Below are 11,983 nucleotides of genomic sequence, written 5' to 3' on the forward strand. Positions count from 1 at the left end.
GGCCAGCCCGGGCCCCCCGCACCGGAAGCGGAAGTAGCGGCCTTGCGGAGACTAGGACCGGCGCGTGGTCTAGGAAGGGCAGAGAGCGCAAGCGCCGGGCTGGCTGGGGAGCGGGTGCGCATGCGCTGTAGGGTGTGACGCCACAGAAGGGACAGGTCTGCGCCTGTAGCGGGCCGCTGGTGGGGGAGCGCACGTGGTTAGAGGGAGAGGCGGGGAGGGCGTCTGCGCACGCGCGGCGCCGCGGGGAGACCATAGAGGCCGGCGGTGGTGAGTGAGTGCCCGGTGCTGCGGCCGCTCTAGGCCTCCGGCGGGCGAGCTCTATGGGCGCGCGGGGGCTGGGTGCAGAACAGCGCGGACACTATCATGGCAACGGGATGACGTCATTCCGGCAGCGCGCCACCCTGTGGCCATGAGGTCTCAGTAGTGTCTGGCGGAGTGGGGGCTGATGATGTCATCTCCGTGTGGTGTCACAGTGTGATGTCCTCACAGTGCACTGGGGGTGATGTCATAGCATCGCATCACTGGCAGTGCATGCTGGGGAGCAGGCCGGTGATGTCACGTCAACATGGTGTCACAGCCTGACTTCATTGCAATGCCTGGTGGGGTGATAGCATAGTATGACATAGCTGCAGGGCACCTTTTTGAGTAGGCTTGAGATGTCATACAGCTGTGATATCAAGGCATGACATTGTTGCGGTAGACCGTGGGGTGATGTCATGCTAAGACACTGCTGCAGTGCACCCTGGCAAGGAGGCTTGTGATGTGATATCACTGTGATGTCACAGCATTGCATTGTTGCAGTACACCGTGGGGGTGATGTCATAGTATCACATTGCTCCAGGGCACCCTGGTGAGGAGGCTTGCAATGTCATACTACTGTGATGTCACAACCTGGCATCATTTCAGTGCATGGTGGGGTGATGTCACACTACCACATGGCTGCTCTGCCTCCAGGGGAAGAAGCCTGGGCCTTGTCACGGCACCGAGCCCCTGGTGCCATCACGGTGCCACGGGCTATTATGCTGTCACTGCGGGAGGTGTGATATCACCACCAACAGACAGGCGCCCACAGTGCCTCACTCGCATACGGCCCGTGCCCCTGGCAGGCCACGTCTTCTCTGTCTCCCTGCCTGGGACCCCTCCGCTCTCCCACAACCCCATGGCAGCTCCCAACCGGCCCCTCTCCCTGGAGCAGCAGCTGGCAGCGAGCATTGCCCGCGTCCTCTCCCACTATCGCTTCCTCCTGGATTCCTTCGTCATCGTGAGTATGGTCGGGCGCACGCTTGGGGGAGGCTGCTCAGCTTGAAGCCCAAGCACTTGGGCCAGTCATGCCTCAGTTTCCCCAACTGCCTGTTCAGCTTGCAGGTGCCCTGAGCCAAGCACTGTCGCTCCCCATCCCCTTCTGTTTCTGCCTCCCTGCAGGAGTTTTTCACGAATGACCAGTGGGCAACATTGCCTCCTTCCTGGCAGGACGTCCTGGCTGATCTGCCCTCCCCGCAACTGGCTGCTCTGCTGCTGGAAAAGGCAAACTCGGAGGAAGCAAGGTGAGAAACGCACCCCCTCCCCTCCTAGGAAGCAGGGCTTTCCTGGGCTCCTCAGCACAGGTTAGGCCCAGGCTTGAATCCACCAGTCGCCATGTCTGAATTCCCCGGTAGTTTCAATGGGATCTGAGCTGCCCCTTCTGCACTGGTACCTGCTGTTCCACCCCAGAGGTGGCTGCATTTCCTAGTCTGTTCAGTCCCTTGGAGGGAACAGGAAAGCTGATTCCTCCCATCTTGTCTGGACAGTTACAGCATGGTGTGGCCGCTGTCTTTGCTGGCCTTCAAAGCCACAGCGCATGCCCTAGCACTGCCCCGGGCACATTGTGGCGGGGCCAATGGCAGGCCCGAGGAGTTCCAGGAGAACCTGTGCCAGAGCGCCCGGCTCCACCCTGTCTTCCGCAAGCACGTCAAGCCCAAGAAGCAGCACGAGATCTGGCAGCTGGGCAAGGTGCATGCCCGAGGGCAGCCACTCTCCTGCTGGGCCTCTGCTCGGCCCCAAGGGTCAGGCGAGGTATTCCTGGATCCCAGCTGACCCCTGGCCCTGTTCTCCCTCCAGCTGGTGAAGCGGCTGAGCGAGCTCGCCCAGTGTGACCACATCGTAGACATTGGCTCTGGCCAGGTGAGTCCCTGGGACCCTGCTGCTGCCCCGTGGGTTAGGTAGGGGCAACCGCAGGCCCCTCGGTGCAGCCACCATGGGTTCCTCTCCTTCTGGGGCTTGATGTCCCCAGACTGTGGCTGCTGCTGGGATCTTCATGTGATGGAGATCTGAGATGCTAGTAGGGAGCAGCAGTTACCCCCACCTGGTCCACTGGCTCAGCAGAGACCTGGCCGTGGCATATCCCTGCCTGGGAACAGCCTCTCCCTAGGCATTTCTTCCCCATGGTTCCCATGCCCAGGGCCCCAGCACTGCTGTACTGCCAGCCCCAGACTGGAGGGGGAAGCCTGATCCCATGGGTGCCGAGATCAGACTGGAAGAGTTTGGTGCGTCCCAATCCCCAGGGGCCAAGAGCGGCACAGGGCTGAGGCTCTGTCTGCTTCTGGATCAGGGCCACCTGTCCCGCTTCCTATCCTTTGGTCTTGGCCTACCTGTGACTGCTGTTGAGGGCAACAGGCACCTGGTGGACACAGCGAAGAGGTTCGACCAGGAGCTGGTGCAGGCGCTGGAGAAGGAGCGAGCACGGGGGGGCAAGGTACAGAGTGGAGAGGGAGGCAGGAGTCATGGGCGGCCACCCCAGGATGTGTTGGGCATCCCAGGTCCCCTGCCTGGCTGTGCACACCTCGAGCAAGTTGCCTTACCACCCGGTGCCTCAGTTTCCCCTCCTGCTGCCTGATGAGATTGAGGGGCAATGGGTGTCTCTGAGCGTGCACTGGGGGTTCTGGGTGGGATCAGCAGATGTTCTGGGCCAGCCGATGCTTCCATAACACCCTAGTCCTGCAGGATCCCGTGGTAATGGCAAACGAGCAGGCTAAAGGATCACATTGATGATTCTCCCTCTCCTGCCCCGTAGGCTGCGCGGGAGCTGTCTCTCCGTGGCCCGAGCCACGTGGCAGGCTGGGTCGACCCCCAGGCACCATGGCCAGAATTCTTCCTCCTGCTGCAGCCTGGAGCGGACAAGAGCCACGCTCCCACAGCAACCGCCTGCGCCGGCCCCCCATCCCTGGAGCCAGGGATGAGGACCCTGCCCACGGTGCTCAGCAGAGATGTGGCTCAGCCAGGCACGGCTGCAGCGGATCCCACGGGTGCCAGGAGCCACATAGGCACTGGTGTCCCCATTGGGCACCTCCAGGAGCTGAGCCAGCCAGCAGAGCATCCTCCAGCGCCAGGCAGGGTGCTGCTGACGGGTCTACATGCCTGTGGCGACCTCAGTGTAACCCTGCTCCGCCACTTTGTCCACTGTCCCCACGTGGCTGCCATCACCTCCGTAGCCTGCTGCTACATGAAGCTTAGCACCCGCGAGACCCCTGTCCCACCAGGCCTCGTCCTGCCACCCACTGTGCCCCCAGCCACGTATGGTTACCCACTGAGTGCCTGGGTGGCTGGGCTGCCAGGCCACACACTGTCCTACAAGGCCCGGGAGGCGGCCTGCCATGCAGCTGAGGACTATGGGCAGCGTCTGCGGAGCCAGAGCCCCGGGCTGCGGGCACACTGCTACCGGGCCGTGCTGGAGACCCTCATCCGTGCAGCCGACCCCAGCAAGCAGCGCCTGGGCGTGCAGACCATCCCTGGGGCCCACTGCCTCTCCTTCCACGAGTGAGTGACCCTAGGGAGTTGGGAATTTCTATGGCAGCACCTCTGCTAACAACCTAGCCAGTCACCAGGGCCTCATCCTGCATCCCAGGGGGGAGCTGATGAAAGGGGCCTCATTCAGGCTTGCAATGGGTTATGTCAAGGGCACATTCTCCCCCTTTAACAGATGGGAAAACCAAGGCAGGGGAGGGAGGACACCTCCCCCCTGTGCTGTTTCATAGTAACACAATGGCTTCCTCCACCAGTCATGCCCAGTGATGCATTTGGGAGCCTGCCAGACCTGGGGGCTGGAGCCAAGACCCGGGGGCTGGAGCCAAGACCCCTGGGTTCTATCCCCCACCCTGCCCCCAACTGGCTGCAGGGCAAGCCTTGGGCACAACACTGCTGTCTGGGAGGGATGCCCACCCAAGAAGGGGAGCAGAGAGCTGAGCTGACGTAGTGGCACTGCTCCCTGGCAGGTATGCACGGCTGGGCCTGGCTCGCGTGGGACTGGACCCTAGCATCCCCCTGGATGTGGCCCACATGGATGCCCTGCTGCGGCGACAGCAGCAGGTGATTGCCTACTTCACCCTGGCACTATTGCTGGCCCCAGTGGTGGAGAGTCTCATCCTGCTGGACCGCACCATCTACCTGCAGGAGCAAGGCAAGTGTGGGGGGTGGCGGGGCCCCTCCCTCCTGGCACAGTGGGCATCTGCCTCTCCAGGCTGGTGATGTGACCCCCAGCTTGCTGTCCCTGGCAGGGTTTCAGTGCAGGCTCATCCCCCTCTTCGACCCCCAGTTCTCCCCCCGGAACTTAGTGCTGGTGGCTGCCAAGGCCCAGTCAGCCTCAGCCCTGTCCACTCTGGTGGAGGATGATAGTGAGGTCTAGGCTTCGTGGCTGGATGAGGGAAGCGCATGCAGCTGGCTCTGGGGAGGAGCACAGGAGCCGTACAGCACCACGCAGAGCCTCTGCCAGAAGAAAAGTGGGCTGGATAAGCGGCAGGGTAAGACCTCATGATCCCAGCAAAAACCAGCACAGGAGCAGGATGGGACCCAGGCATTCACTGCCGGGAGCTCCAGGCCCTGCAGCCATGGACACCTGGGCTCTTAACATGGCCTTGCCGCCCCTGGAGGGCCTGCGTGGCCTTAGCTCCAGGGCCTGCTGGGCTGAGCTGGCAGCTGCGTTCGCAGATGGTAACCTGTTATTTTCCAGTGTTGTGTCTGGAAGGAGAAGGCTGAGCTCATGCTTGACACCATGGGGACGGCCCAAGCTCCATGCCCATCCTCCTCTGCTTTGGGTCAGGCAGCTGATTGGTGATGCCTGTGCTCAGGACTGCATCTGGTCCCCACAATAAAGGACTCACAACCCCTCTCTGGAAGCCTTCCAGGCTGTTACTGCAACACTGGGCAGTGGGATGCCCATCCCCTCCACTGGTGCTAGCAGAGGGCAGCAAAGTGACATGCCCAAGGACCATCACCCCCCGACCTCACCCTTGCCCCAGAGGCTTGGACCAGGTCCCTCCCACCCAGAGCTCCATAGTCCAGCCCCCCACCCCCGGCTCCAGGTCAGGGCAGTATTCACAGCAGATACATGCTCATCCGTGTTCCTGTGGCTTAAAAAACAGGTCCTGTCGGTGGGTGTTTAGAAGAGAACGTCTTTATTACAAACCTCGGCTCAGTACCAGAAGGACTTGCGGGCCCTGCGTGTCTCCGCAATGCCCGTGAGCTCCATGATCTCCTCTTCAAAGGTCTTCAGGGACGCCTTGTAGGTCTTGGCCAGAGCATCGTCCACTGAGGTGTCCTTGGGCCCATCTGCCCGGGGAAGAGAAAGGAGCGTGTTACACCCTGGGCTGCAGGGTGTGACCTAAGGTTTCTGAGCCACATCCTCCGGCCCTTTGGCATCAGGGGGAAGCAGGTTGCTGGTAAGAGCAGCCCCCGCCAAGATGTAGGCAGAGCCCTGCCAACTCAGGCAGGAGCAGCCCAGTGGCAGATGACTGTCCTGCTGTGGGCAGAGTAGGCCCCAGCACCAGGGCCACAAGGGGGAAGACTCACCAATCCACAGCTCTGGCACAATACCATCTGGGTGCTCAACCTCAGGCAAAGGGATGATTCTACCCGTTCGCAAGGACACCCGCACACGCTCGCCCTCCTCTGTGTAGCGCCACTCTACCTCTGTCGGCTTCCTGGGGGTGGGATGAGCCATTCCATGGCAAGGATGGTTCGGGGCGGGACCGGAGCCCCGGGGGAGCAATCCCAGGAGACCCCACTTCCCTGCAACCACAGTCTCCTTCCCACCCCAGCCCCCTTGACCCCACACAGCTGCCCACTGCCGTAGCAGAGATCTCTTCCATTTGACTCCTGGTCTCCCACCTCTGGCTGCCAAAGCCTCAGGCATCGTCCACCACCCCCAGTGGTCATCCAGCACCCTGCTGCATTCAGCACTGTACAAGCACAGACCAGGACGGGGCTCAGGCTCCCCTCCAAGCCCTGCTTAGCTAGCGAGATCCCCTGCAGCCCACGCAGGGGGCAGGGGACCCAGGCAGAGTTGGCATGGGGTGAGAAGGAGGTTACCTGTCTGCAGGGTCGATGAGGGTGATCTGTCGGAGCATCAAAGGTGCCTCACTGGGAACACACATGCCTGGGTAGTCACCATATTTCCCTAAGTAGCGATAGTGCTGCGGACAGAGAACCAGGATTCAAGCAAATGCGGCAGGTAAAGCCTGGACTTGTCCTGCCACAAGAGGGACAAGCCAAAGCCTCCAAGCCCTGGCACGGGGACAGGTCATCACAGGGAGGGGATGTATGAGGGGGTTTTGGTTGCATAGGACCCTGCATGACAGCCCTGGTACAGCCTGTTCTGGGGTGGGGCACTGCCAGGGCCCTTGGGCAGCTTGTTTTGTGCCTGGGGGCAACAGCAGAGGCAGATTCAGAAGCATCACAGCTGGGGTCACCTGTACCTTTAGTCTGTTGTGCACCTAGGTCAGCTTAGACCTGCGCCCCTCTCCCTTGCCATGTATAAGGCCCCCAGGGTTCTCCCATCCCATCTTGGGGGGCAAACAATGCTGCCCAGCCCGCCCTGCCCAGGGCACAGAAAAGCCCCTGGAGAACCGAATGGAGTACTTTTCACCAGCCACCCTCCACACAGAGTAGTGCTGCCAAACCCCTGAAGCCCAGCCAAAGGAGAATCCCCACCAGCAGGGTGGGGGCTCTGACACAGCAGGGCAAGCCCAGCTGCAGGAAGCAGAGCCCCCACCCCCTTACCACGTTCATGCCTTTCACAAAGATCCAGTGACGGGCTCGGATGACTTGGCTCACCAGTCCTTGCTTCCCAGCATCCTTCCCCTTTAGGATCTCCACCTGGAGACAAGCAGCCCTGTAAGTCACCCAGATGAGACCCCAACCCAGAAATTGGCGTGGGGGGGCAGGATTATATCACCAGCCCTCATGTTACCGCATTTGGAGGACAGGTCTGTCTTAGGCCATTTTGTATGAAGGCATGAAATCAGCACAACTGTAATTTTCTGTTGCTGATTTCATAGAATCACAGACAATGAGGGTGGGAAGGGACCTCAGGAGGTCACATCTAGTCCAGCCCCCTGCTCAGAGCAGGACCAGCCCCAACTACATCATCCCAGGCAGGGCTTTGTCTAGCCAGATCTTAAAAACCTCAAAGGATGGAGACTCCACCACTTCCCTGAGTAACCTGTTCCAATGCTTTACTACCCTCCTAGTAAGAAAGTTTTCCCTAATATCCAATCTAAACTTTGCTTGCTGCAACTTGAGCCCATTGCTCCTTCTGTCATCTGCCACCACTGAAAACACCCACTTTCCAGTTCTCCTGTTCCCTGGAGATGGGGGATGCATTTTTCCACTGGTGCAAAGTCTGGGCAGTAGCATTAAAATGCGTTTGTTGCCACAAACAAGAGTGCCTGGGGCAGGGCAGCAGGAAATCGTGAGCAGCTGGTGGATGGTTAGAGGTCCGAGGAAAGGCTGGAAAAGCACAGGTTTGTCAGTACAGAGAAGAGAAGACTAAGGGGGGATTTGATAACAGTCTTCAAATACCTGAAGGGAGATTCCAAAAGAGGTTGGAGATGGGCTTTGAGCAGGGGGTTAGACTAGATGTGACCTCCTGAGGTCCCTTCTAACCTTCATTTTCTATGAACCTATGAGTCAAAGCCAACAGAGAAAAGTGGTCAATGTGCTGAATATACTGAGACCCATTTCTCTAAGCTCTGAAGACTACGTAGCTATGGCATGGGCACGGGCAGCTGTCAACTGTGCCAGCCAGGGTCTCTCTCAGGGCTGGAGGGGAATGGGTCCAGCAGGGCCTGCCGGCTGCAAATGCTCTGGAGAGGATGAAGATAGGCTTTTCTCTGTGGCTGCAGGGGATCGGACTCAAGTTGCAGCAGGGCAGCATTAGGTTGGAGATGAGGAGCTCCCAGACCCAGAGGGTAGTCAAGCACTGGAAGAGACCCCTAGAGAGGTGGTAGGGTCTCCATCCCAGGAAGGTCAGAGGTATGCTGGGCTGGGATGTTTTAGCTAGGGATGATCCTGCCTTGAAGAGGTGGCTGGACTGGATGTGACCTCACGAGGCCCCTTCCAGCCCCACTTTGACCCTATGATCTAGGGAAAAAGCCAAACCCACCAGTAGTTGCTAGTGAAGCTGTCAGAGCTGGATGAAGCACTAAACCAACTGTTGGCAGCTAGAGTGGAGAGAAGCAGCGAGACCAAGAGCTCAGAGGCACTTGGCAGGGGGTGAGGGGCCAGAGGAAGGCTCCTCTGGAAGCAGAGAGGAATGTGGGCAGCCCACATGCCACAACTCACCGTGTCGCCCTTGAACACCTTCCAGTCCTCCTCGCTCAGCGGCTCCAAGATCAGCCTCCTGCGCCGCAGCCAGGGTGGGTTCCTAATCTTATCGGCATAGGACCCGGGCCGGTGGGTGCCGTGGCGGTAGCCAGGTGGCAGCTTCGCTGTGGCCATGGCGAGCAGTGCAGTCAGACGCATGGCGAACGGTCAGAGCGCACCAAGGCCTGGCACGGATGGGAATGATGGGCACTAGGCAAGTCAGTGGACGCAGCTGCGAAATAGGACCCAGGTATCCTGGCTCTGTCTCCAACTGCAAGGAGGCACACCCCCGCCTCCGGGATCCAGCCGCCCAGGCAGCTGCTCCTCTGCCAGAGCAGGGAACCCAGGCATCCAAGGCTCTTGCCACCTCTGTACCAACTGTAAGGATGTGGTCTGGGTGTTAGATGAGGAACAAGAACCCAGGAGTCCTGCCCTTGCCCCTCCACTGCACCCTGCTCCTCCCAGTGACCTGGAAAGAGAGCCCAGGCAGTCTAGCAAGCAGACTCCCAGAGCTGCACTGACTCCCTGCCAGGACCCCCCAACCCCAGATGCGTGCAGCCAAGGCCCTCCTCCCCAGCCCCAGATGCGTGCAGCCAAGGCCCTCCTCCCCAGCCCCAGATGCGTGCAGCCAGGGCCCCCCTCCCCAGCTGGAGGCCCCCTTCTCACCTTGCTGTCCTCAGAACCCAGCAGCATGGAGATACCGCCGCATTGCCTTCTGGGACTTGTAGTCCTTCCCCCCTTCCACCACCGCGATGCACCCTGGGAGCCTCAGCCTCACCTTCAGCGGGTCCCACCGCGCGGCATGCTGGGACTCGCAGTCTTTTCCCTGGGGGGAAATAGAGGGGGGCTGCCCCAGGGTATGCTGGGAAGCGCAGTCCTCCCACTCTCCCCTGGTGCATGCTGGGGAAAGCAAGCTGGCTCTGCAAGGGAGGGGTGGGGGGGGCATGTTCCAAGCATGTGCCGCACGTGTGCATGGGGCGGGGCTCGCATTGCAACCCCCCTCCCCCAGGGGCTTCCCAACACCAGGGCCCGGGCAGAGGCTGCACCGTGTGCACTGACTAGAGCAGGGGGGCAGGACCCCCCCGGGCTGCAGGGATGGGGGCCCATGCAGCACCGAGCAGCAACGCAGAGCTCCCCGCCGCGGCCCGGCTGCAGCGTCCCGGGGCAGCACTGCTCAGCCCCCGCCCCCGGCTGCGGGGCCTGCTGGGACTCGTAGTCCTTGGCCGGCCCCGGGCGCGCTTCCAGCCCCGCTCCATTTTCTCGCTCCTGCAGCCCTGGCTCGGCCGGAGGACATGGGGTAGCCCTGCCAGGGGCCCCCGGGGGCCAGCTCGCCCCCCTGCTCCAAGCAGGGCCAGCCCCAGCCGCAGCTCCCCCTCCCTGGTCCAGGGCTTCGCTGCCCTCCTTGATCCCTGAATCCCCGACTGCAGCCTGAGCCCATTGCTCCTTCCCCCCCTGCCCCCACCGAGATTAGCAGCTCCATCCTCTTTGCAAAGCACGATGTAGCTTCTCTAGGGCCGTGGCACCATGCCCAGGGCAGAGGAGAGACGAGCAAGGCCGGGCCCCGCTGAGAATGGCATGGTGGCAGAAGTGGGATTCCCACTCCTACGCCAAGTCCTGCTGCTCATGGCACAGGAGGGGACACGCTGAGCATAGGAGAGGCCCAGCGGACCCCGGGAGTCCTGAAGGGGAGAGCCCTCGTGTTACCGCAGATCCGCTGACCGGCACGGGAAAAGAGATGGAGTTGGAGCATTAGTCTGAAGCCCAGGAGAAAGCAGGGTAGGGTTGCACCTTATAGACTAACCAAAGCAGATATAGACATGCATCTACTTTGCTTAGTCTATATATATGTCTATATCTACATCCATCTATCATATATATAAATAGGCATAAAGTAAATAGATACGCATGTGTGCGTATATCTACTTTGGCTAGTGTATATAGATACATACACACACTTTGGTTAGTGTATATACACATACAGTACATATATACACACACACCTACTTTGGTTAGTGTACACACACATATGTACATACATATATATACAAATGTACATGCTCATATATACTTTAGTATACACACACACATATGTCCATACATGTATACACAAAGTACACACACACACACACACACACACACACACACACACACACACACACACACACACACACACACACACACACACACACACCCCCCCCCCCCCAAGGTTTTGTGTAGGGAGGCTCACTTCATCAGATACTGTCCCAGGAAACTGAAACCCCCAGGAAGAGACACTTTGGAGACCATCGTCATAATCAACCTTTTATTGTCCTAGAGAGAACTGAAATCAGCTAGATTTTTTTTATACTTTTCTTTTTCCTTTTTTTATTTTTTGTTTTGTTTCCTGAACTATTCAAAGCTAAATCCAGCCATAGTCTGCATCACCGCCTCCAAAAAGAGCCAAGGCAGGCGTGTCTGGGAGTTTATTTTTCTTTTTTCTTCCATATGTTACAAATTGTAATACGATTACATCACAGAGCGAGAAAGACTTGGGGAGAGAGAGAGAGAGATGGAGAAACCAAGGCGACATACCTGGCCCGAGAAGACAGCAAGAAACACAAGTTTAAAAATAAGCCAGACTACAAAAAAAATCCTTAGCTAAAACAATTACTTTTCCAGCTAGTCACCATCATCCTGTGGGTGTTGGTTTTTTTTTTAAACTTTTAAATTTTTTTATTAAAAACATTACCCTAAAAACTTCTCCCCCCCTCCTTATAGTAATGTTTTGGTAAATATTCCCCGGAAGTGAAGGGTAAAGGGACTAACATGGATGCCGCTGCCTCTAGATAATTTCCCTTCAGTTTGTGGCTGGATAGGGGAGGGAGAAACCTTCCCCAGAGACATTTGCAACAGATGCTGAATGAGCTCTGGCTCCATCCCCTGCAACTGAGGGTACCGTGGCTGCCATTTGGGGACCCATTTGGGATCCCCAAATGGGCTTGTCCTCTGGGGTCAGGCTCATGACCCCTGTGGGCTGGACTCTTGGTCACACATGGGCCTTAAAATGGGTGGATGTGGGTCTCGGCACCAAGTCAGGGTAAACTGAGCTGTGGCCGTTCTCATTGAGGGACACGGGGAGCAACGCATGACTTAGAGCAACCCAAAGGCTGCTTTAAAATGCATGCCTGTTGGCGTGTCCTGTGCCCTGTCGTGTTTCATTAGCGCACACGCAAGGTTCAGGGCCTGGGGAGCACAACCGTGCTCCGAACACCCCAGGTCTCTGCCTCAAGGCAGGACAGGGAGGGCTCTGCTGATGAGGGGTTTTACCTGGGTGCAGGATGATAGTGAGCTGGACAGATGTGATGGGCAGAGAACCCAGGGATACCTTCGA

General features: G+C 58.8%; 3 protein-coding genes across 6 annotated transcripts in view; 1 reads left to right on the top strand and 2 right to left on the bottom strand.

Moving 5' to 3' along the window:
- The window catches only part of ISG20L2 (interferon stimulated exonuclease gene 20 like 2), a 3,194-nt gene extending 3,105 nt beyond the window's left edge, over nucleotides 1-89 (bottom strand). The window contains exon 1 of the mRNA XM_019555685.1: nucleotides 23-89. The gene's annotated coding sequence lies outside the window, so the exon portion shown is untranslated. The remainder of the gene's footprint in view (nucleotides 1-22) is intronic.
- A 71-nt stretch (nucleotides 90-160) lies between these two features.
- RRNAD1 (ribosomal RNA adenine dimethylase domain containing 1) lies at nucleotides 161-5,142 on the top strand. Of its 3 annotated transcripts, none has more exons than XM_019555653.1 (9): nucleotides 161-267; nucleotides 907-1,261; nucleotides 1,423-1,544; nucleotides 1,788-1,989; nucleotides 2,098-2,160; nucleotides 2,588-2,731; nucleotides 3,050-3,792; nucleotides 4,248-4,432; nucleotides 4,530-5,142. In XM_019555653.1, exons 2-9 carry the CDS (start codon nucleotides 1,160-1,162, stop codon nucleotides 4,655-4,657), a joined length of 1,689 nt encoding a protein of 562 aa, XP_019411198.1. In that variant the 5' UTR covers nucleotides 161-267; nucleotides 907-1,159; the 3' UTR covers nucleotides 4,658-5,142. The 3 variants fall into 3 exon arrangements, with proteins under 3 accessions (XP_019411198.1, XP_019411207.1, XP_019411190.1); XM_019555662.1 differs by having other exon boundaries at nucleotides 955-1,261; XM_019555645.1 differs by lacking the exon at nucleotides 161-267 and having other exon boundaries at nucleotides 377-1,261.
- A 263-nt stretch (nucleotides 5,143-5,405) lies between these two features.
- MRPL24 (mitochondrial ribosomal protein L24) lies at nucleotides 5,406-9,321 on the bottom strand. Of its 2 annotated transcripts, none has more exons than XM_019555715.1 (7): nucleotides 9,280-9,321; nucleotides 8,981-9,082; nucleotides 8,593-8,798; nucleotides 7,030-7,125; nucleotides 6,340-6,443; nucleotides 5,821-5,951; nucleotides 5,406-5,580 (listed from the first exon to the last, which is right to left on the bottom strand). In XM_019555715.1, exons 3-7 carry the CDS (start codon nucleotides 8,770-8,772, stop codon nucleotides 5,444-5,446), a joined length of 648 nt encoding a protein of 215 aa, XP_019411260.1. In that variant the 5' UTR covers nucleotides 8,773-8,798; nucleotides 8,981-9,082; nucleotides 9,280-9,321; the 3' UTR covers nucleotides 5,406-5,443. The 2 variants fall into 2 exon arrangements, with proteins under 2 accessions (XP_019411260.1, XP_019411252.1); XM_019555707.1 differs by having other exon boundaries at nucleotides 8,978-9,082.
- Between the last annotated feature and the right edge of the window lie 2,662 nt (nucleotides 9,322-11,983).

This window comes from Crocodylus porosus, unplaced genomic scaffold (genome assembly GCF_001723895.1).
Source record: "Crocodylus porosus isolate Cpor-Errol unplaced genomic scaffold, CroPor_comp1, whole genome shotgun sequence".
Taxonomy (NCBI): Eukaryota; Metazoa; Chordata; order Crocodylia; family Crocodylidae; genus Crocodylus; species Crocodylus porosus.